The following is a 24,859-nucleotide window of genomic DNA, read 5'->3' on the forward strand; positions in this document are numbered from 1 at the left end:
ATTTTATTTATATGATAGGGATGGTGGGGAGAGAGAAAGAAAGAACATGTGCTGGGGGATTGGGGTGCTGCAAGGGAAGAGGGGGAGAATCTTAAGCAGGCTCCATGCTGAGCATAGAGCCCAATGTGGAGCTGGATCTCAAGGCCCTGAGATCATGCATGACCTGAGCCGAAATCAAGAGTCCAATGCTTAACTGACTGAGCCACCCAGGAGCCCCTACTCTGTTTTCTTACTGTAATTCAAAATTATATCCAAAGACCCTATAGCAATTTTTAATTTTTACTTTACGGAAATTCTTTTATTGCATAAAACCATCTGCTTCTAAGTCCTAGTTCAACTGTGGAAGCATTTTTCTACCTCTAACAGTAAAACATCATAACATTAATAATCTTTGCTATGAATATCTAGGTTTTAGGATTCACCTGTTTCTTTATACCTCTGCTCTGCAAAAGCATACTGCTGTAGTGTAGTAAAAGATGCAACATGAGTAATGCTGTTTTCTCTCGCAAATCACAAACTTTTCTCCCAAACTAAGCACCATTATTATTGAGCTGTTTGAATAACTGACCTGACTACCACCGCCCCCCCACACACAAAAAAAACCCCTAATTGTTGGGAAGTGATTGATGTCACATTATTTTCCTCATTCATCAATAGGCGAGAGCAAGTATGACTTATAGGAAATTAAAAAGGGAAGAAAGAAAAATAATCAATTCACATATATAATGGTTGCATGCCAAAAATCTTAATATTTTTAGCATGTTCCCTCATAATAGAATTTTCTGTAAATATTTTACATTCCTTCCCTGATTGTTCATTGTTAAAATTCTTAACTAGTTTCTTGTGGTAAGAGTGTAATAGTGTGTGGGTGTGTGAGTGTGTATTTTATTGACCTAACTGTTTACCTTGCTCTTAAAAGAGCACCTGATTTAAGTCTAAATGACGAGAGAAATAACAATAGTGCGGCCACCCAGCTACCCTCCCTGTGCCAAGCATTACCCCATACTTAGTCCATGTTGCTAATCTTCACAATAGCCTTGCAAAATAAATGATATGTCCATCCTGGAGATGAGGAAGTAGAGGCTTAATGAGATGAAGAACTTCCCTAGGAAGCTTGCACCTTATCAGGCCCTGAGTGGCTGGGCCTTGGAGGGAGGTACAGGTGTTAACAGAATAGGGCAGAAGGGATAACCAGAAGCAAGCCTGGCAAAGTAAGTTGGGATTTTATTTATTTTAAAGATTTTATTTTTTTTATTCATGAGAGACATACAAAGAGAGGCAGAGACAGAGGCAGAGGGAGAAGCAGGCTCCTCACAGGGAGCCCAATGTGGGACTCGATCCCAGGATCCAGGGTCATGACCTGAAACAAAGGCTCATCCACTGAGCCACCCAGGAACCCCTGAGTTGGAGTTTTAAATCAACAGTCTCAAAGGCAAACTGAGGATCCCCACTGCTTTAATGAATTCTGAGTGTACCATAGGAAGGATGGGAAAGACAAGGAGGAACAGTGGGGAGGCTATTGCCAGGAACCATGGAGTGGTTATGAGAGCTTAAAGTTTGGGTGATTTGGTTTCACTGGGAATCAAAAAAAAAAAAAAAAAAAAAAAAAAAGGACAAATCGTGACGCTTTTCAAGAAAGAAATAACAGGACTTGATAAATGGAGGTAGGAGTATGACATGTGAAGCCCGTGTCTAAGTGGTAGCATTACATTTATATACCAAAGCATTCAGAGGGGGGACATATTTATGCTCCCCAAGGATCTCAACCTCATTGAGCCTTATTTTACAGCATCTTTTCATTATCTTACACCCAACCGTCTGCACCCTCAACTAGATAACTTTCCCTATAGTAATAGAAATGTACCAGATGCTCAATACCAGTAACACAGACCAGGGATGATTGAGTTATAAAATGCCAAGAGCTTTTCTCTAAGCACTTTATATTCATTATCCTCTTGTTGTTATTCATTAGTTATGGGTGTTTGTAGATTGCCTTCCCTTAGTGTCCAATCTAAGCTCCACTCCACTGTAAAATTAATGTTCCCAGACACTGATCTGAGAGGCTGAGTCTGGGTTCTGGAGTTTGACAGCTGCAGGCTGAAAACCAGCCCCATCTTTACCAGGCGTGTGGTCTGGAGCAAGCTACTTACCCAAACTCCCACCTCAACTTCCCCCAGCTATATTACAACAGACATTGTTACTACACGAGAATGTAATAATGAGTGGAACTCAGGTTTGTTGTGGGAACCAAGACAATGCCTACACACAATGCTTGGCCCATAAAGTGGTGAATAAATCTTAGTGGGGTTTGCAGCAATGAAGATGCCATGCGCTTGCTCATAACCTTCATTTGCTCTCCTTGGTCAAGAGAATAGCTCCTTTATTCTGACATTTAAGACTTTTCACAAACTGGTCACTCTCCACCTCCCAAACCTTTTAAGTGATGATTCTCTTTGCATAATTCCAGTACCTCAGCTAAGCCGGTCACTGTCCCCCAAACACACCTAGTCTGTTCTCGCAATCTCTGCCTTTCTGTTGCTGTCCTCCTCTCATCGTGTCCATGTTCTTCAGGTCCAGCCTGATACTCAGTGTTTGTGGAGCCTCCTCCCACAATCCCGCCCCTGTAGTATGAGTAATCCTTCCAAGCACTGGAGCTCTGATGGTCTTTAATGTTCCCTGGGTCCTTTACAGAAGCACACACTGGCTCAGGGCCTTCTGTCTATGCTCAGCCCACTTTACCACATCCTTCAATAAGTGTGGGGTGAGCCTTGTTCTTATTGCCACGCTCAGCCCCATGCCAGGGATATATGCTTTCTTAGTGATGGCAACATACACCTTACCTTCTCAGTCTTTTCCAAGTTCACTGAAATGTATGTTGGCGCTTTTTTCCCCCCCTTTTCCCTAATTGGTGCTGATAACCTCTCCTATAGGAATGGCATTGAATCTATGAAATACTAATTACTATTTTTCTTCTCAGGATGAACTTGACCTGACAGACAAACACAGGGAAGCCATGTTTGCACTTCCAGCTGAGAAAAAATGGCAAATATACTGTAGCAAGAAAAAGGTAAGAAAATCATTATGTTTATGGTTAAACTGGAAAATTATCATTTTTCATGCCCTTTGCTCCCATTTCACTACCGAAATTCAGACCACTCTTTGTAACATACAAACCAGATTGTGGCCTGGTAGCTACATGGCACCGTGCCAACACCATATCCCCCACACCTGTAACCATTATTTCTAATCCTATGCAGCTAAGACCCAAAATAATAGTGGCGTACACAAAAATCAAAGTTCTCCCTCTATCCTTTACATAAAAGTTGTTATCTTGGTAGATTGAGTAGTATTCTGGGTCCTAGTCCTCCTTTCCCACCTGCAAGCACCTTTGCATTTCAGCGCCTTTAAGGCGTGGCTTTGTCCTCATGGTCCAAGGATCTCTCTGGCCATTTCATATTCCAAACTAAGGAAAAGGGAAGAAGGCACAGACTTCTCCACCTCCCCTCGTAGGGCCATGTCCTGGGAGTCGTCCACCTGAACTCTCCTCACATCTCACTGTTAGCTACATGGCCTCACCTGCAAGGAAAGCAGTTTTTATTCTGGTTCTCTTACCTTTGGAGAAGGGAGAATGGATGTCAGCACTCATGGTACTAGGCATTACCCCATGGACTGTATCTCCTGCAATAAAGTTCCCTCTGCCATCTTTAAAACTGTGGAACTAATCAAGTTCTTGGCCATCTTTTGCCATTTTTTCTTCTGTTCCAATAGAAATTTGAATCAAGATGGGATAAGCAGGAAGGGCAGGCTATGCACCCCAGGGAAATGTTACCTCTCTCTAAAGCAATAGACACTCTTGCCTCCAAGGAAATAAGAATAAACTGTAGCAATCCAATTTCTTTTCAAGACACAGTTTCGATCAGAGAAATCTTTTTTTATGTGACTAGCATGCATTTTGAGGCCAGTTGCCCACGTGACTGTCTCAGCACCACTGCCTCTTTGTTGCTGCCTTGTATGGTTGCTGTGCCATACTTTGCAGGAACATCTCTGTAGTAGTGAGCCTCCACATGTCCCTCTCTAGCCACACTTTGTGCCTCTGTGGGTGAGGCATCATGCCTTAACTCATCTTTGTAACTCCAGCATCAGACACATTGAAATAAGTGTATGATGAGTGAACGACTAAGTTGTCATTAGTGTTATGTTGAACTGTCAGAAAAATGTAAAGCACGATTAGTTTTCCCCCTGAGCAGTTAAAATTGATGAAACTATGTGTGGGGTTTGGTTCTGGGGGCCTTTGCTGAGACATGTGTCCAGCTGTAACTTCTCTTATGATTTCTGAGTTGCTACCAGGTCAGACCAAGTTGTAGTCTTAAGGATTTCTAATCTATAGTAACCAAGAAAATGTGTTTGTGAATGACTATGTCCTCTTTCCCTTTTGTACATGTATCTCTTTTGTTGAACTGATTGTCATGACTCAGGAAACAGATATTACACATTGGGAAAGAATTGTAAATTAAAAATAAGAAGTGTTCAGTTCTGAAAGTGATGATATTGTATATTCTTTGAAAACAAGGGACCTTTTCACGAGGCCATCTTAAAGACTTAGCCCCTGGAACTGAGCAGGAAAAATCTTCAAGTGCCTGTGTGTACGTAGGACATTGCCTATTTTGGCTCATCCAAATGCTGAGTTTTTTCTCAAAATTAGGAAACAATATGAAGTGAGGATTGAGAATCTATACACTGGAGGCAAGGAAAGGGCAGGAAAATGGGAGCAGCTTACTGAGGGGAAAGTTTTCTTCTTTCCCAGATTTTATTACACCCTTGACAGCAATTGAAAGTTAATCATGGAAACTACTGTCCCTTAGATTAGAAAAGGCAAACCCTGGAGGATAGTAATGACCTTGGAGTTGCAGCTGCTGCTCATTTTTCAATTTCCAGGCCTATCAAATCCCCTAACAAACCCTGTCTCATGTGCGCACGGTGAGGTTGCCTTTTTGTTGGAGGATAGATATGGATGTGGCCACTGGCCTCAGAATCCCATTTCTTGACGGATGGGCCCTTCCTACTATTACCTGGCCAGACTGCACAGATCTTTGGAAATGCAGTTTTCCCGCTAGCTTTGTTCCTCAGCCTGGACTCCTTATGTGACAGCCAAATCATGGCTGAGTGGGAAAGCCATTTTAACTCTAGGGATTCCCATGGGTCATAGATCTGCCTCACTTTAAAATGGGTGATAATGTTGCTAAATTAAGGATTTTCTTGATCAGAGCTTCTCAAAATGTTAAAAGTCTGCTATGTGTTTGGTCTGAAACTGACCTTTCGGGGTACTGTAATAGGGAAATAATACAATGCATAAGAGAACAAAAACCTAAGTGTGAAAAGGACATGATGTTTACCTCACTTCATGCAATGTGATCTCCTAAGGGAAGGTTGCCCATTCTCAAAATGGAGCACATGGTGGCCATCTTTATGCCTAAGAACACGTTGTTTTCCTTGGACTATATCTTAGGTAGCCTTTTCAAATCAGGCTTGTCATCAGCAAGCCAAACCACATCCCTTTCTCAGGCCAAGGGAAAGTTACACACTCATGGCTTCTTAGGTTTTTCTATCTCTCAAGATTAGAACCCAAGGCATTACAGACATTCTCACACATAGTGAAGCCATAGAGTAAGGGCTCATGAAAGCCAACAGAAACAGACACATGAGTTGGTGAAAAGCAGACTTTGTGTATAAAAGTGCACAGCAGTTGTGGAGGCAAATGAGACTGGGAACTGATGATGGGGGCCAGGCCTTCCTCCGCCAAGTGGCTGTTTTCCACCCAATGGTGACTTGAGTCCCGGCAGCAGCCGTCTGCTTATCAAGCTCTGTGCTTGTTTCTCACACTTGCCTCTATCTACATCTCTAGCTGAAAACCCATTTCCAGAGCCAAAATGAGAGCAGCAAAAGTATTTCTGGGGCTAAAAGAATTGGAAAGAAATTAATTGGAGGTTTGCCTAATTGAGTAATCCGGGGGAGAGTAAGAGATGGATGTTGCAGCCTTGTTGAAAGTCCAAACAAATCTATAAAAAACAACTGGACTGGTTGGTCAGTCATGGTTTGTCATGTAGCAATTCACTGTCAAATTTTTTAAACTTTAGTGAAAGGACCACAGAAAGGTCCTGTTGGTGGAGCTGGAGGTATTTTCAAATAGGAAATGTTTGTGGTTCTTATCTTTAAAGGTAATTCCCTTTTTCGTTCCAATCACAACATACTCTTTTGTTTAAGTGAGGTTTTTCCCAGTCTCTAGCCAGAAACTGCATCTGTTAACAATCTTTTGGATTTTAAACTGAAACTTTTTAAACAATGAACCATCTGACCACGAAAGGCATCTGGCCATGCTGTATTTGCTTATTGTTAACATGATTTTTAAACCCTGGGAAAAGTAAGAGAGGGCTTTGGAGAGAGAATAAAATGGTGTGTACACTGTATCATGGCGACAGCGATCTTATCAGCACTGGCAGAAATCTTTAATTGCAGTTCTTCACAGGAGCAATTGCACTAGTTTGTCACTCTCCCATCCCTTATACATATCCAAAAAATACTTGCTCCCCATCCTTGAGCTTCCAAGTTTAAAGAGTAGGTGAATGGTGTTTATGCACTATTAGCTGTAGTGTCATCAGGTATTTGAGGCAAAGATCAGAATTTGATGAGTGCACCAATTTCTTTCCTTTTGTTTCTGATCTCAAAAGCCAAGTTTTAAGTAAATGGCTTTGGATTCTTCATATTGCATTTCTACATCTTTTCAGGTCATCTGTGGAGAAGGTGAATTTTTACTCTGCTGCTGAGTATGTGTTTGACTGTAGTTTAATTAAATCCTTTAAGAATCTTACCTAATCTGGCTGCAGTGGAGTTGTGATTTGTGCAAAGTGCTGATCTGGTGCTAGGTACATTCTGAAGACATCTAGGAAAAGTGGCTGAAAATTCAGTTGATACTTTTTATTCACTCCCTTCATTTGCTTTGCATATCCTAATTGGACCACTTCCCCACTCTTCTCCACAAAAAGCAATTCTTCTTTCACCACACACAAAGATTAAAATTCTATTGTGTACAGTCATCAGGATACAGTTCTTTCAGTTCCTTGAGAGCTGAGACCCTCCTGCATTTAAAGGAACATATGCTAAAGTGGTAGAATTAAGACAAATGGAACCATCAGCTTTCTAAACAATTGTCAAAGAAACAAGCTGTAAAACAAGGAGGTGAGATGATATGTTTATCCTCTAGTTGTTCCCAGTATCCTAATGCCAAGCAGTGGTTGGGCACTAGACCTGGAAGACCTGAGAAGGAAGAGAAGCTTTCTTTACTATAATTGTTTAAACATACAGTAAAGTGAGCTTTGGGTTTTCAAGTATTCACTTTGTTAGCTATCAAGATTTCGGAGAGGAAGTCAATAGAAGGGCAGCAACTAGATTTCAGTAATTATATTTCTAGACCTTTCAACAAGGAGTTGAGTTGGTTTCCTGCCATTGAGTTTTCACCTGATAATGGATTTCAGTTGGCATTTGTACTCCTAAGTGCTAAGGGGTTGAAGACAGTGGTACAAGTAGAAGTGATCAGAAATCAGATTGGGCTGTCTTTTGCTCTCTACTTCTCTGAAGAATAGATGAGGGAAGCACAGTAGCTGGAGCACAGTGGCTCTGCAAGCTCTGAGACTCTCTGCCTTATCTGCATATTCCTTGACTCTGAAAGAGGAGGATTTGTATGTAACTCCTTACCAAACCATTAAGAAACAACTAGCCTGGAGTACCTGGGGCCTCACGCAGGAAGTCATGCAGTTGGTGAAGGGCAGGGTGGTTTGCACTTCAACTAAAGTATATTCCTTTAGGGCAGACTCCTGGCTAAATTCTGAGGATGGTTAAACCAGTAAATCAAATTTCCTGGAGTAGATGATCCTGGTAGGAGAAGCAGATAAGATCAAGTAATTGCCAAGTCTTGTCATAAGCCCCACAAAGGGTAAGCCAACAGACTCTGATGCACAGAGGAAGGAGCCACCAATCTTTGGGGGTAGATATGTGTGACTCAGACAGTTCCTTCACCACTTAGCCCTATCTAACAGTTACACCAGTGAGAGGCCTGATGTAGTCATGCCTTTGTCCCATCATCTAGTTGCTGGCTCTTTTTGCAGCAGTTGAACTATGTTCACATGCACTGTACACTTTCCTTCTTGATTTATACTTTGTTCTTTGTCCCTTTTCCAAAACTGAAAAGGTCAACTGTAGACTGTTGGCTTCATCTGATCTTCACTAAACACAATTTGTAGGACTTGTTAGGAAATTTGTAAAGAGGCTTAAACTTTTGAAAAAAAAAAAAAAAAACATGAGGGCAAGGCAGAGTGAAATAACTGAAGTTTATTCAGCCTGGAGAAGAGAAAGGCAGAAACTATTACATAGTTAAAAAAAAAAAAGGAAAAAAGAAAGAAAGAAAAGAAAGAAGAAAGAAAGAAAGAAAGAAAGAAAGAAAGAAAGAAAGAAAGAAAGAAAGAAAGAAAGAAAGAAAAAAGAAAAAGAAACTCCAACATAGACTGATGTTCACTGGGTGTAATTACCCCAGTGAAACTATGGAAATGTCAAAATATTGCCAACTTCCAGTTGGTAAAGAGTTGCCTCAAGCCATCCTGGTAAAAATCTCCATGACACTCTGACTGTTCCCCCAAGAGTCTACCAGGTTCCCCCACAATTTAAGCGTTCACTCCTGGCATGACAGAACAGGGGACCCTAAAACCCTGTTCCCACATTACATAATTGATTTTGATTCATTGATGTCTATGCCATGCTGATTGATAAGTATTTTGAACATTGGCCTAAGTATAAAATGTTGATTGACCTGAAGATGGTGATCAAAACCATTTGATAATATGTATTCAGAGCCTGAAACATTCCTCTTTTAGGAGTTGATCTCATGAAAGTGATGAGAAATGCAGGCCAAGAACTGTGGGTGAGGCAATTCTTTGCAATGTTGTTCCTGAAAGCCCATGATTGTACCCAACTTAAAAGAGGATGGTTATATTATAATACACAATCCTAACAGACTATCTTGTAGCCATTGAAAAGTCATGTTTTCAAAGAAATTTTAATGGCATGGGAAACTGCTGAGAATGTAATGATAAGGTTTTAAAAAAGGTATAAAACTATAATCAATACAATAAAAAGTTTGCAAAAGAATATAGGTAGAGGAAGGCAGACAAACAGTTGGGATTGTGGGTGATTTACTTAAAATTTTTTCCTTCTGAAAAAAAAAATTTTTTTTTTCCTTCTGGATATTTCCCAAATTTTCTACAGTACATTCACCCCCTCACTTTGGAATATTTTTCCTCAGCTATAAAAATAAAATTGGTCTTTTTAAAAACGTGCATATAATGTATTTGTATCAGTTAGGTTTCAGAGAATCAGGACTACTGACAGAGACACACAGAGCAAAGATGTTCACCCTGACATAATCATGGAAGCTGTCTGAGCACTCTCCATAAGGCTATTGTCTTTTTTTCTGTTGCTGGAGCTTCATGTCCTTGGAGCAGGCAATTGGGAAGGAAGGTAGATATAAACTGGGATAGAGAAAGGATAGGCTGGAGTCCACAAGACAGACTGAAGCACATGTCAGTTCTCTCACTTTCTGACTCTGATGTGGGTGTCATGCAGAAACCTGAGCCATTAGTCATGGAGCTCTGCACACACACACCTGGCTCAGGAGAAGCTGAAGGAGGATCCAGGGGAAGGTGGAGCAGTTGTGGACCCGCCTGCTGTTCCACACCAACAAGGTGAGCCAGCAGATAAAGGACAACATGTGTGAGGTATAAAATGGCTGCTGCTATGTTTCCGCCCTTCACATTTCCTGTGAGAATCTCTCTTATGGCTCACTCTATCCAGAAACCTACAAGCCTAGCCAACTCGAACATTACAAAGCCACCACGTACTTATACTGAAATTAGGAGGAAAAATAAATATTATTTAAAATGTAACCACTGTTTGTGTTGTCAAGGCAACCCTGCCCCCCCTTCCCCCCTCTCTCTATTTTTTCACTCTTCCCTGGTGACATTAAAACAAAGGTGAATCTGTAAAGCACCCAAAATTTTTCAGTACCATATATCTATTTAGGCAATAACTGTGAAAACATGAGGATCTTGGCCCCAGTGAGATTTCCACAGTTTTCTGCCCAGAACCCCCCTGAAGCTGTTTCTCTTATTCCCCTTTCCCCCCTAGTAATGTGATCTCAAAGCTAGTGACCCATTTCCTTTCTTTCTTTTATTTTTATTTTTTAAAAGATTTTATTTATTCATGAGAGACACACACAGAAAGAGAGAGGCTCCGAGACACAGGCAGAGAGAGAAGCAGGCTTCATGCAGGGAGCCTGATGTGGGATTCCATCCTGGGTCCCCAGGATCACGCCCTGGGCCAAAAGCAGCACTAAACCGCTGAACCACCCGGGCTGCCCCTCTTTCTTTTCTTTTTATTGCAAAAGCCAGTGCTATCAAAATGAACACCCAGTTTTAGATTTGAAGTAGAAAATTCAAGGTTCCCTGCTTCTGGCAGCTTTAAACCAATGCCGTATTCTAATAAAGGGTGATCGGTTCATGAATATTTATGTGCCTTCTATTCCTATAATTCCTTTGTTCAGTGACATCCATTTGGGGCATTTTTTCCCCCTCCCATTGATAACCAGTTCTGTCATTTTAGCTGTGCCTACTACAACCCCTGTCTTGAAGTGTGCAGAATGGTGCTGAGCTCATAGTTTTATATTGATAGACAGTAGGCACCCAGCTTCATTAATGAAGAAAGTAGACTTGCCTATAGGATGAACCAAAACATATCTATCTTCCTTGGTGTTCGGAGAAGTGAACAAATCTAAAATATCGTGGACAAGTTCTGTAGGCTTCCATTGGGGTTTTACATTCTGGTTCTGTACAGGCCTCTGTTTTTCAGTCTTGAGATGTTGCAAGTAAAAGGACTTGCCTTGGGGTGGGTTATCTCCAAAAGCCTTTTCAGCCAACAGGTCTGCCTGCAAGCTCCCTGAATTATGTTTGCCCCCATAATTGTTCTAAACTGGATTATAATAGTAATAGCTATGAGAAAATACTTTGCATGGTGAAAGGCCATTCGAAGGGTAACCAGAAGAAGGAGGACACCATTTACTAGGTATCCTAGCATATTTCCGAACCTCTCTGATATCTCTCTCTTCCTCTCTTAAATGAGATCAACATCATAGGGTAGTTGTGAAAACTGAGATAATATGATTTCAGAGTTATCAGAGCACTTCAGGCATGGTCGTGACAGCTGTTACCACTGTCAATTTCAGCGATGGCGACTATGATCAAAATAGTAGCGTGAACTCATTTTCTGCTTGTTCACACTCATGCAAGTCTGGAATTCATCTCCATATTCTTAAATAATGATACCTAGTTTTCTTAGAACAGTAGTGAGGATTTCAAAAGCCCTCTGCCTTAGTAACCACAGAAACTTTGGGAGGCAGAAATAGTAAGTTAGGAGTATACAGTGTAAATAAAGGAAGAAACCAAGCAAATCTTTGCTTTTAGCACCAGAAATTGGTAAAAAGAGGCCCCCTTTATGTCAGAAGTTCTTGAGCAGTGGTGATCAACATGTAGTCCCTAAGCTCCTAAATGGAGCCCTTAATCTGGTATCAGGAGCACCCTTAATTTACATTTAGAAAGACTGAGACCCTGAGAAAGTCTCTGCTCCACTTCTTCTTATTCACATGCCCATCACAAGTGCTTCTGTCCCTGCTGACCAGGTATAGTCCCTGGAATTGCTCCCATCATTGTGCTTGGCTGGAAGCAGTTGTGAACATGGGATGAACTCTGGAAAATGAGTATGTGTGTGGTCAAGTCAGTTTTTAAATAAAATTAAATCCTGTCTTTGCTGCCTAGAAAAGGCAAGTGGTTGAAAAATATCTTCAGTTTTTAAAGTACAAGAACTGAAAATATTTTTAGATGAGAACATTGCTCCTGCTGCTTTATGCAATGAGGAAAAAAATCCGTCATAGGATACACCACCAAGAGGTTCCACTAAACAAGTCGACTTTACAAATAAGTAATTTATTAGGTTAAGTAAGCTGGAATTACTGGTGCCCTGTTGAGCAACAAAACTTGTTCAGAGTTGCAGCATTATAATTCAGTAGTACATTCTAGCTGTGTGATATCCAAAATTAAGCTAACGAAACTTCAGTGTTGAGGAGATAAAGAATATTTTAGTACAGGTATGGGAATCTTAAACCTAATTCCCAGAGCAGACATTCTGGGTTCTGATAAATTGGTGTTCTCTAAAATTTTAAAGAAGAAAACTAAAAAAATTTCTGATAACTTTCCCCTCCACTCATAGGATAAACTACCATTTCCTGGTTGGTGATTTTATTTTTGTTGTGAAATTTTAAAGCTGTAAAACAGTACAAAATATAACAAACATCCATGTTGGCCAAATGCTAACATTTTATCATAATTACCATGGGTTTTAAAAAAAGAAACAAAACATTATAAATAACAGTGGAAGCCCAAAGGTGACCTATTCTGGAGGCTTTTATGTTTTCTTTTCCTTGCCCATGCATTTATAACCTTATTCTGCATGTATATATTTATAAACAATATATAGTCTTTCTTCATTTTAACTGCAATATAATGTTCCATTTTATGACCATACCACAGTTTAATTATTATATACCCTTTTGGATAATGCTTATTTGCAGTTTTTCATTATTTTAAAAAATATGGCAATGAACAACCTTGTGCATGTGTTCAAGAATTTTTTAGGGATAAACACCAAGTCATGTAATTACAGAGTTGTTTGCTATGAACATTTTCACCTTTTTTTTTTTTAATTTTTTATTTATTTATGATAGTCACAGAGAGAGAGAGAGAGAGAGAGAGAGAGAGAGAGAGGCAGAGACACAGGCAGAGGGAGAAGCAGGCTCCATGCACCGGGAGCCCGACGTGGGATTCGATCCCGGGTCTCCAGGATCACGCCCTGGGCCAAAGGCAGGCGCCAAACCGCTGCGCCACCCAGGGATCCCCATTTTCACCTTTAATTGCTCTCAAAGTTGTTGTAGCAATTTATACTGCAGCAAATTAGTTGCCAACCATCTGAAGGATTAATATCCTCTGAGGGGAGGGAACTGGTATTTTGTTCCCCTGATCAGTCACTTTACTTAAGTTTGAATGTTTCAGATACAAGAAGCTGTCATTCAAGTTCTTCAGTTTTCTCCAGTGTGTCTTAGCAAATCAAACTGAAGTAAAAATTACTGGAATAGAAAGTGCTCATTTAAAGAAGAAAACCCCAAGGTTTGGAAAAGGAAAAGCATTCCATTCAAATACCCAAAAAAGCCAAAATGTTAGCAGTATATAAAAGTGGACAATTCACTCAGCATTATGTTTATTTGGCTTGACTACAAAGGAAGCTGCTCTGTGTGTGGTTCACTCTTCCTCTCCTCTATGCCTTTTTACACCCTCAGTCCCAGACTCCGACAAATTGTTTCCATCTTTAGCAACCTCTTGACTGATCTATGCCATCACCCAACACAGGAAGTCCCTCTGAGGCACTGGCCACTTCCCTGATGGACAACTAATAGACAGGTGCAGAACCAGCACATCTGCACAAGCAAGCTGACTGGCTATGCTTAGACATGCCACAATTGGTTTCTCTCTTCCTCTAACCAGAGTACCTTTATCTCGAGCATCTATAAAAATCATGAAAGCCTCTCTCCTTTCTTATACTCTCATACTCCTCAATTCCTTTGGATGTTAAGGAATTGAGTTTATGATTACTGTGTGTCTGTCCTCCTTGCCTAAATTCTGAACTAGTTTCTGGGTACAAGTCATTTCCTGGATTTGGAAGTTGTTAACTCTTAAGTCCATAAATACTCCGTTTGGTTTTTGATAGCATTGTAAAAACAGTTATGTATCTGCTTTGTGGTTACCATCTCTCATGTGTGCTTCCTCACACGTGCATTTCTGCAGTGAGTAATAACCCCTTTATCCAAGGCCTTGCTTTCCCTGTGAATAGGGAACACCAAGTTGAAAGAGGGTGGGAGAGAATGATCCTGTAATTGCATTTACTTATAATCATTCAAACAACAATAAAAGTAGCAATATAGAGCTGGAGGAAAGTAGGCTATCTTGGTTGGACACATCAGTGAATGTGGAGTAATGGGGAGAGTGGATGTAGTGTGTCCTGGGGAGACCTAATCTTCCCTCTGGAATGAGGGCTAGACAAGCAACTCCCCCAGATTTCATTCTGTGCTTGTCATTCATGCCTACTTTGGTGCTATGCTAAGGAGAGAACACTCCTATTTTAGCTCCAGTTGCTGGAAAAGACTTGTAGTTTTGGGTTTGAATGGATTCCTTGGGAGGGCAGTGCTTCTCAATTGCCATAGAGCAGCTATCTTTGGCTTCCCAAATCTTAATTCTTAAGCAGATGCCTTTTGAAAGCTCCGGTACAGAGCAGATTCCATTGTGTGTTAATTGCAGAGTTAGGAGTGCACAACTACCTTGGAGCTCTCAGTCTTGGTTATAGAGTACTTGTCAACAGTACTATTGTGGTGCAGGGGCTCTAAATGTGGCATGAGGCCCTTTGAGCCCCTTGCCTGTGTGTTCTGAAGCACATAGGCTAGGCACAGTTCCATTTCACTTCCAAAATTCTGCAATCTACAGGTATAGAAATACACATTGAGTGTCTCAGTGGCAGCTGTATCTCTGATGGAAAGAGGTTACTATATCTCACATCTGAGAATCCAGAACTAGCTGCCCATTCTCATTATTGCCAGCTCAGTAGGTCCCTGAGGGACATCTGGCACAGGAGACACTCCAGATCAATGCATGTCCTTTGTTTGAGTATTCCTTAGGACTGTGGCTTCCTTCCCTGGTTGACTGAGTGCACTGTGAATAACCTCAAGCAGTTGGCAAAAAGGTTGATCTTGATTACCAACTCTGAACAGTTGGGGGTTGAAGCCTGGAGCACTTTGAGAAACATTCAGAGGTTATGAATGGATTCAATAAGACTAGTGCGGTAATTAATTAGTAAGGTCTACCATGACACGTGATGGGAGAATGTGGCGTATGTAGCAAATTTTGCCATCCTTGCCCTTGAGGGCTCCTCTTGCTCCTAGGTTATAGTTGAACATAAGTATCCTATTCCATCTTTTCCCCTCCCCCCTGGGTGTCTCCCTGGTCTTCTCTAAGTGCTATGGCACCTTGTTTCGTAGAACAAATACCCCAGGCCTGCCTGATTTCATTGTCTCCTGGAGATAGGTCTATGAAAGACATCAATGGAGGGAAGTATCCACTTTAGGAGAGGGATCAAAGTACAAAAGACCCTTTCTCTGAGTTTTTCCTATACAAGTGCTTATTTTATTCTTTTCACTAATAGCACTACCACATCTAATACTTTTGAATCTATATTCTACTTGGTGCACCTCGGAGCTTCACTCCCTTGTGAAGTGGTTGAAGAAACTTTGAGCTTCCAGTTTAACTTAGAATGTGCTAATACTTCTAATTTGGGGTTCTCCAAATTCCTTATACTCCAGGAACCTAGTAATTTGTGGAGTTAGAAATGGGTTACAGTAGAAAGTCTACCAAAGAATACCAACTTTAAATTACAGTGTCTTAAATTCTCTTGTTCTTCAATGCAGTATGGGAACAACATTTGCCTTAAGCAGTCTTAAGATAGTATCCTTTTATCTGTCCTATGTAAGTAAGGGCACATTGTTTCCTCAGTTTCTAGATGTACTTCCCCACGTCCTCACATTTAGGCATTTCTTAGATGGTGACATCTTCTAACTGATGCTTTTCTTTTTTATTTCTTCTGCCAACAATGCTGTCATTAATTCAGTAGTATGCCGTAGAGTAAATGATAACTTAAAATCAGAAACGTGGTTATGACTTCCCTTCTTGGGGACAATTAATCCTGTCTTAGCATTTTTCACAGTCATCCTGTGAATTCCTCTCTGGATGAAATATGCCTTTACGGGATTACTATTTCCCTTGATTCTCTGCTTAGTTTAATTACTGTTTTCCAAAACCCTCTCTTTATAGCCTTGTGTTAAGCATTATATTGCAAATCATAAACACACTTTGATTGTTTTCCCAAGAGCAGGTTACAGAACATCAAAACCTGCTTTACGACATTCTGAAAGGCTGGTCTGGTAGCAGCAAATCTGGTAGCAAGATGTGAGGCAACAAAGGCCATTGACACCACTGATTGGATTTCCACACTGCATACGGGTTTAGTGATGTGTGTCCAAACATGTTAATTTACCAACCAGCTGGACTGAATTGTACCTGGATCTGTAGCTCTCCATGGTGACATGTGGTCCAAGACTTGACTCTTAACAAGTTATGTAGAAGTAATTTGTTTTATGTCATTGTATACCTTTGTGTCATAGGCAACAGGGGAATGTGGGTTTGTATCATTTCTGAAAATAATAATTGGAGAATGTTTCTTTTTCTTTGCCATGAAAATGAGGGGGAATTGTCATCTAAAATTGGCTTCAGATGTTGAAGTTATACTGATTGAGATTTTTAGGCTCTAGTCATATTCCATGCTATGAAGTGCTTTGCCAAAGATATGACTTGTTAAAATAAATAAAATAAATACCTCATAGTTTAGGAAGTGGCCTGTAAAGTCTCTGCTTTTAGTTCTAGGTAAGGATTGTGGTTATTTTCTTAGATACATCAGCACATGAAATGCATTTTCCCCCAGGATCTTGTAGCATATGACTTTTAAGATTTTGGTTCTGGAAAGTCAGCCAAGGCTTTTTCAGTAAAGAACAGGGTGTTGGAACAGACTGAACCCCAGAGCCGTTTCAGAAATGCCATTGGTCTCTTTACCCTTGAAGTCATATTGTTACTCTTCTCCTTCCTTGTTCCATTGCTGCCATCCTCATAGAAGGACTAGATCTTTTTCAAGTGGCACTCTTGTTTTCTGGGGTTTGTGATTTGGGGGAGAACAAAAATGATAGATGGCGGAAAAATAGCACAAGCCTAATTTTTAATTTGGAGTGTTTCATTTCAGCTCATTCAGAAATATTTGATCATTTTTGCTAGTGTAAATAAAGTTTGTGACATAGAAAAAATATTAATCTAACATTTTGTGCTGTCAAAAAATGTCTCAAAGCATTTTTCCCAGGAGTGCTTACATTTGATTTTTATTTTGAAGTTAAAAGGTAATTGATAAAAACTGGAGATTAGTAAAAATACAGAAGAGTTAATAATACTTGGCTGTTTCTTTTTATCATGATGAGAAAAGGGGGTAAAATCTACAAATGGGTACAGTTCTTTGTAACTCTATTTGTAATAACTGAAAACCTATGGTCAGAAGTTTGTGATAGTGTAAGAAACTCTTAATGCTAACATTTGGAAGCATATTCTCATCAGTCTCATGTGTCCTATATTCATGGATCACTAACAAGGAAAGCAAAAGCTTTGTTCTTTTATTTCTGTGTTCTAACACCCAATACAATATGCAGGCCATTATAAAACTCAGTCAATATTTATTGGGTGAGTAAATGAATGAGAAAGAAAGCAAATGACTCTTTAGATTCAGTTCAGCACTGAAGTTTTGGGCATGATGAGTAGAGGGATTCTGCTCCTATCCAGCCCTTGAGAAGTCCTGCATTCAACAACAGTACAGTATTCCTACTGCTCTCAATTTAGGCTATGTGTTACTCCTAAATGGTGTTGGGATCCAGACCAAACTATTAGGGAACAGTGGTCGAGTATTATAGCTTTTTTTTTTTTTTTTTTTTTTCCTGGTTGGGGAATGGGAGGGATGAGGACCAGATCTAAACTCACTTGAGCTCACAGCTTTTTTTTTTTTCTTTTTTTCTTTTTTCCCCTCAAATGAGCTGTGCAAGAATTCTTAGAAATATCCCCCAACAAACTTCTGGGGAGGATAGAAGACTGGGTGTAACTGCGGTATCAGGAGGACAGGGTAGAGTGGTCTCAGTGGTTTCAAGTCAGAAACTCAGTGATACACAAATAGAAACCACTGAGAAACCTTAGCTTGCCACACAGCCAAGGCAATACAGTGGAAACCAACAGATTGAGGTAAAGTAGTCAGGATAGAGTAGGTGTTCTTGAGCAAGAGCTTTGGGCAAGCCTGAGCATCTGGGCAGTTTAGGTGTGAAGAGCCTGGAGCAGAGTGTTAGTCATATAGCATGGCTTCCACATTGCACTTTTATAGAGTGTGTCCTCTTCAACCAGAAAGTACTAGTCATGCATCTGTTACTCTGCTAAACTGTAGTTACATTGAAATGAGGGAGGGGGGGATGTACCAAAAGTTGTCTGTAGTACTCCTCAGAGTGATCTTAACTTTTTACCATCTTTGATTTATTTAAGAAATCTGAAAATTGTTTTTTAAATAACTAGTAGCAGTACAATTGATTAGTCCTGCTGACCATTTTTGTATCTGTTTACAAATACATAATTATATACGCCTTTGCCCTTAGATTCTTTTTGAACCTGTTGTAACATCTTATGAGTTCTCTTGTTTATTAATGAGTTCAGCAAAATCAGTTCATGCCACGACTTTACCTTTTAAAAGTTATCCTCTATCAGTATAGAGTTGTAAACTTCGAGAATTGATAGAGAAAGGGCTAACTTATTCTAAATGATCAGAGATCTTGAATAATATTTTAGACTGGAGTATATGGTAGGAAAGCAGGAGACTCTCTGGGAAAATGTGCATTGTATATCGATTCTAGTGAGCTTTTTTATATCTGGACAGACACGGCTCGGGGGTCAGAAGAGGTTTTCACACATATACAAGAAAGAAATTCCTGTGATGTTTGAAAGGATGATGTACAGGGAAGAAGCAGGGGCAATGTAAGTGGAATCCAAAGACTTGACAAGCAATAATCTAAATGCAGCTTAAACTTCCCACAAAGTTTCTTGGCAGCTAGGGAGCCTAGGTCCTACTCACCCTTTTTTAATTCTGTAAACTTGTATTTGTGTTTTAGAGATAAAGCATCCTCACTCTTACAATAATAAGATCTATTTTATTGTTGAGTTTGTGGCCAGTGTTGTTACAATATATGTACTTAATAAAACATGAACTACACATATTTTACTGTGCTTTGTGAGAAATGTCTCTTTTATTCTAAATCATAAATGTTATTTGTTGTGAACCATCAAGAAAGCAAGAACTTGTTCTCTTTTTTTCTTGGGTTGCTATTTTGGTCAGAAATCTTCCAGATGCACTCTTAGTAGAGACTGTCTAGAATTATGATCACTGACATGTGAGCATATCCCTTTCAGAGGAATTTAGATATATTTGTTGGAGTTATTTTTGCAAAAAGTAGACATGAGGGTGTGATAAGCTTATGGAAAATTTGAGATTTATTTATGAATTGAGGAAGATAAACTTATGCTATATCCAGTAGAGAATTTTTGGCTTGGTAAAGAGAAGACTTTGGGAGGACATAATAGCTTTATTCAAATTGTTTAAATATCTACAGGGTTATTATTCATAGGAGAAATTAGACTTATTCCATTCAGCTCCCAAGGGCGAAACTAAAGCCAGCAAGTGCTTGAAGTTACAAGGAGACATCTGTCAATTCAGTCTAAGGTAAATTTTCTAACAGTCAATGAGGGTTCTGGTTCCAAACATTTGTGGACTCCTCAAAACCTTCTCTCAGGGAACATAGGATCAACCACCTGCTGGTGACCTTATATGAGGGACCCCTGTGAGGGGAAACTTGGACTAGGGTGTCTCTTGGGTCAAAGACCTTGCTATGTAATTATGTGATGGCTTTCCTTAAAAACATACAGATGTACTGCAGCACCAAGAAAAATGGAGAAGGAGATTTACTTCTCTGACATGGTTCTAAATGCTAAATATGAAAGCCTTTGTCACTGCAAACCCTCACTCCTAGTCTTTCCGGAAACTGACTGACAGTCTGAGGCTTAGGAGGAGGTGTTGGGTTTCCTGGCAGATGCAGAAGCTGCTGTTCTGTAATCATTTTTTGTGTGGGCCCAACCAGATTTGGACAGCAGATCCACTTGATATGTAATTGTGGCAGTGCCCAAACAATGTAACCAGATTGGCAGTCCCAGGGACCACATGACTCTCTTGAAATGTGACAACATAGGAATTATTTTTTGAAACCAACCACCTCCCTTTGGCAAGCTTCAAATGTAGGGTATAGTTTTAGCCTACTGTGAGGGAAGGCTGTTGGAAGGAATGAGCAAAACAACAGTCTCAGGAATCCAGGTCTGTGTATCTGCTGCAGCTCCTCTTCCCAGTGAAAGAACAGCAGGACAAAGATTTGGAGGCAAAAATTAGGATTTTTTTTTTTTTTTTTTAAATTTTTCTTTATTTATGATAGTCACAGAGAGAGAGAGAGAGAGGCAGAGACATAGGCCGAGGGAGAAGCAGGCTCCATGCACCGGGAGCCCGACGTGGGATCCGATCCCGGGTCTCCAGGATCGCGCCCTGGGCCAAAGGCAGGCGCCAAACCGCTGCGCCACCCAGGGATCCCTCAAAAATTAGGATTTAAAAGACCAAACAATGCTATGCTATTTTAAAGATTGTATGTATGTATGTATGTATGTATCTGAGAGAGAGAGAGAGAGAGAGAAACACTGCCAAGCAGACTCCTTGCTAAGTGCAAAGCCTGATATGGGGCTTGATCTCAGGATGCTGAGATCATCACCTGAACTGCAAGGGTCAGACACTTAACCAATAGAGCCATCCATGAATGCCTGTGCTATTTTACAAAGTGGGATTAAACTATCTTCAAGGAATAGTGAATTTAGGAAGATGCTGGATTTCTCAGGCATGGTAAGTCCTGCTGCTTCTCTAGAAAACAATGCAAGTTACTAGGCAAATTCTATATACTTTGTGAGCTGATCCTAACTTACGGCTGGGGCTTACTGGAGATGGGAGTGGCTTCAAGGAGAGGAGACAACCTGGAAAATAATTGATGACCAAGTTCGAGCTTTGATGCATTCCCACCTTCTTGAGAGCCAAGCTCTTTCTAGCACCGGGAATGAAAAACTGTGGCCCATGGACCAAATCTAGCCTCGTAAATATTTTTTGCAAATAAAATGTTATTGAAACATGGCAGTGTTCCTTCATTTAAGTGTTAGCTGTAGCCACTTTCACACTGTACAATGACAGAGTTGAGTTATTGCAATGGACTATGTGGTCCACAAAGCCTAGGGTATTTGTTATCTGGTCCTTGGCAGAAAAAGTGCTGAACCCTGGTCTGTCAGGCTATTCTACCCACTTCACCATGACTGTCTTTTGAGAAGATGCTGATTAGCCTATTATTGGGCCAGAAGGGCAAGTTGGCAGAAGTTATTAGCAAGACCTTCCACAAGATATTTTCCCATCTTCCATCTTACCTGCTCTTCCCTTCCCTGTTCCTTGGACCTGTTCCTTGGCCTATCATTCACTTGAGTTTATTAGGTGATACACACATCAGGGAGTCAAAACTAATAGAATAAAATATTTTGGCCTGTCTGCCCCTTTGTCCTCAGTATTCTGTAAAAATTCTAGGTACAGAGTAAATTTATTTCATGTCTGTTGCATTCATTAGTATATGGGGCTATGTCCTTGAAAACCAAAATAGCAACGACAATTTAATGCAACAGATAACTATTTTGACAATTAACAAGGGATAGGGTTTCTTGATCCTATATATGATCACAGTTAACATGTTTTCTAGTAACATTTTCTTCATAAATGGAACAGGTTTTTATTAGTGTTTAGTTGCCTTTGCCCTATAATAAAAATAATCAGAATGAATTTTACTTTTTATTATACTGAAACAGTATCTTTTCGCTGTTGAAGTTCATTTAGTTAAACCTTAATATGTCTCTACTGTTTTTGAGTTGATGGTACTCTTATATACATAGTTAGAGGACTTTTAGCCAATCTAGACAGTGAAAGAATGTGTCTTTCATAAGTAGTATCTAAAAACCTCATAGGTTTTTAACAGTGAACATGGAGATTTATGGCTTTAGTTGGCCAAGTGCATATTGCTTCAGCCTGTGATTTGTGGTCTAGTGAACAACCACAGAACATGTCCTTTGCAATTAATTGACCTTTGTACAGCCAATTTTAGGTCTTACCAACAGCATCTGAAACTGAAGAAAAACTACCAGTTCTTACATATTATTACTTGGGAAATGATCCTATTAAAAATTTGCCCTGTGGTAATTTCAAAAGAAGTTACTCTTAAAGACTTAGTTTTTAAACTATACTTTGCATCTTACTGAAAGATTTTAGCTGTTACTAAGAAATTGTTTGTCACAAATATGTAAGTGGAAATTTTGAAAATTTTAGCATCCTTTTGGTACATAAATGTTAGTATAAATCATAAAATTTCTTTACGTAAACATTTGATAATAGGATTGTAGTGTGTAATAGAAATAGAAAATCCAGTGAGAAGACAATAGCAAAGTGTTTTAAAATTTTTGCTTTAGAGAGCAGAAGGGTCCCCCCGGCGTAGAAAACAGAGACATCCCAAATATTGCAGGACCTTGTTGACTTGATGCATTTCATGTTACACGGAACATTTGAAAAAGTAAAGCACTTGTCCTAACAGAATATACAGTCCTTTAGAACTTCTGTTTTAATTGTGAAAATAGTGCATATTTCTGGCAAAATGAAAGTTTGAATTATACAAAAGTTAATAAGTAAAAGAGATACCCAGAGACATTGTTCAATTTTCTTGTGTTTATTTCCAGAAATGTTTGTATGTTAAGTGTACATTTTTTCCCTACAGATGAGAAATGATATTCAGAGGCATTACTCTTTGCCCTGTCCCTGCCCTGTACTATATTTGGTCATTTTAAATTTGATGATATGATTCTATTTAATTCTGTATAACTGCTACAAAGTAATTTATACAACCATCTCCCTTGCCATATATTTGTTCACTTTGTTATTTGCTGATTCAAACAGCACAGCAGTGAAAAAAGTGTAAACATATAATTTTGGGCTAACTTCCTGAAAGTAATCTTAAAGAGGGGTCAAAGGCTGTGTTTGTGTTTTATATTTGAACAATTATCACCAAATGCACATCCAAATTTTTATAGTCCTAGCATAACAAGACCTTAGAATGGCCATAGCTGGAGATTCTGGAATAGCATCCTTATCATCCTAGCTAACATTTATCAAGCATGTTCTGTGTGTACTGTTCTCAGTGCTTTCTTTTCTTGTAATAACCTATTAAATCCTCACAATGACCCTGTAAAGTAGGCATCCATTTTACAGATAAGGAAACTAAAAGTGAGTCACACAGAGAGGTTACTTAATTTGCCTGCCTGTAAGTCACCATAAATAGTGAATGGCTGAAGATTGAAGTATGTGTCTGCTGATGGTGATAGAAGGGGAACACAGCCAGCTTGGATTGGTAGAGAGTGATGATCATGAAGTGAGAGACAAAAGTCTGGGACATAGCTGTAAATGTTTACCTGAGAAAGAGTACAAATTAGTGCAAAATTCTTTTTTTTTTTTTAAGATTTTATTTATTTATTCATGAGAAACACAGAGAGACAGAGACAGAGTCAGAGACCCAGAGGAGAAGCAGGCTCCATCCAGGAAGCCAGACGTGGGACTAGATCCCGGGACTCCAGGATCACACCCTCTGCCGAAGGCAGGCGCCAAACTGCTGAGCCACCCAGGGATCCCCAGTGCAAAATTTATTCTTATGAGCAAAGTGATGTTGAGAAAAATAAATGCACCCTTGTGCATTTAAAGCAAATCAGGGAGGATCTCTTGGAATTTTTTTTTACTAGCTACTGACCTGAAACTTGGAATGAAAAATGTGCCAGTTGAAAATGAGGCCAAGTTAGAAAAACTATGTATTTCTTTATCTTCTAAATGAGTTCATTAAAAGCTGATTTTTTTTAAAGTGAATGTTCTTGAAGGTCCGTTGTACTATACCAGATTCCTTGTCTAGCAAAAGGTGTTTTGTTTTGTTTTGTTTTGTTTGTTTCTTCAGAATTTGAGATAATAGGAGCAAAGTAGATAACAAGAAAAAGAGTTTAAAACTAGTTAGTGCAAGTTGAAAGTAAAGTGAGGTGTCACAGCCTCCATCCAGCAGGAAGTTTTGTCCACCAATATTCTCTTATTCACGACCATCAACCTACCAAGGAAATATGATGAGTGGATTAGAGAAATAGTAAAATTAATGTTGGGTTTTTTCCTTCTCCAATTACCTTATAAAAGAAGTAGCTGTTGAAAGTTAAGTGTTTTGTAATTGAGTCACTGAACAACATAAATTAAAAAAAAACAAACAAACATTAGTTTTAGAAATTGGGCCCTTAAACTAAAGGCAGTACATACGGTTTTCCATGACACCTCACTCACCATTAGAGTTCTATAGAATCTTAGAGCTTCTAGGGACTTTAAAAAATAGTCTGGTTTTAGCCTCTCAATTTGAAAGAAAAATGAGGCCCAGAGATTCTCAGACTTACCAAGGAATGCCAATTGAGTAAACCAAAAAGTAAATTCTGATATCTCATCTTCAGATGGCCAATCTGGTCATCTTTCCACCATCCTATCAACCTGAAAATAAATGGTGTTTGCAAATATTATCTAAAAACAGTAATCATCAGAAAATTTAATGACATAAAATGTTTATATCAATTCAGTGCTAATTATTTAATAGACCTAAAGATAGGCATATAAACATAAATGTTTATAATACTTTTAAAAGTCATCAAAACTAGATTTTAATATGAATTGACCATTCTGGAGGTGGAATGGAAAGGGGTTTAATGTGATTGCTAGAATTTGTATTCTCATAGGGCAAAACTTTCTCTAGATGTTATACCCATAAAGTGGGTAACACTTAACCCACAATCTGTTTTAAAAG

The 24,859-nt window shown here is 39.5% G+C and overlaps 1 protein-coding gene across 6 annotated transcripts in view; it reads left to right on the top strand.

Moving 5' to 3' along the window:
* The window catches only part of DAAM1 (dishevelled associated activator of morphogenesis 1), a 166,937-nt gene that overhangs the window by 82,726 nt on the left and 59,352 nt on the right, over positions 1 to 24,859 (top strand). For all 6 annotated transcript variants that reach the window (XM_072838762.1, XM_072838766.1, XM_072838764.1 and 3 more), the window contains exon 3: positions 2,978 to 3,067. In XM_072838762.1, the coding sequence (XP_072694863.1) occupies positions 2,978 to 3,067 (90 nt within the window). The remainder of the gene's footprint in view (positions 1 to 2,977; positions 3,068 to 24,859) is intronic.

This window comes from Canis lupus, chromosome 9 (genome assembly GCF_048164855.1).
Source record: "Canis lupus baileyi chromosome 9, mCanLup2.hap1, whole genome shotgun sequence".
Lineage (NCBI taxonomy): Eukaryota > Metazoa > Chordata > Mammalia > Carnivora > Canidae > Canis > Canis lupus.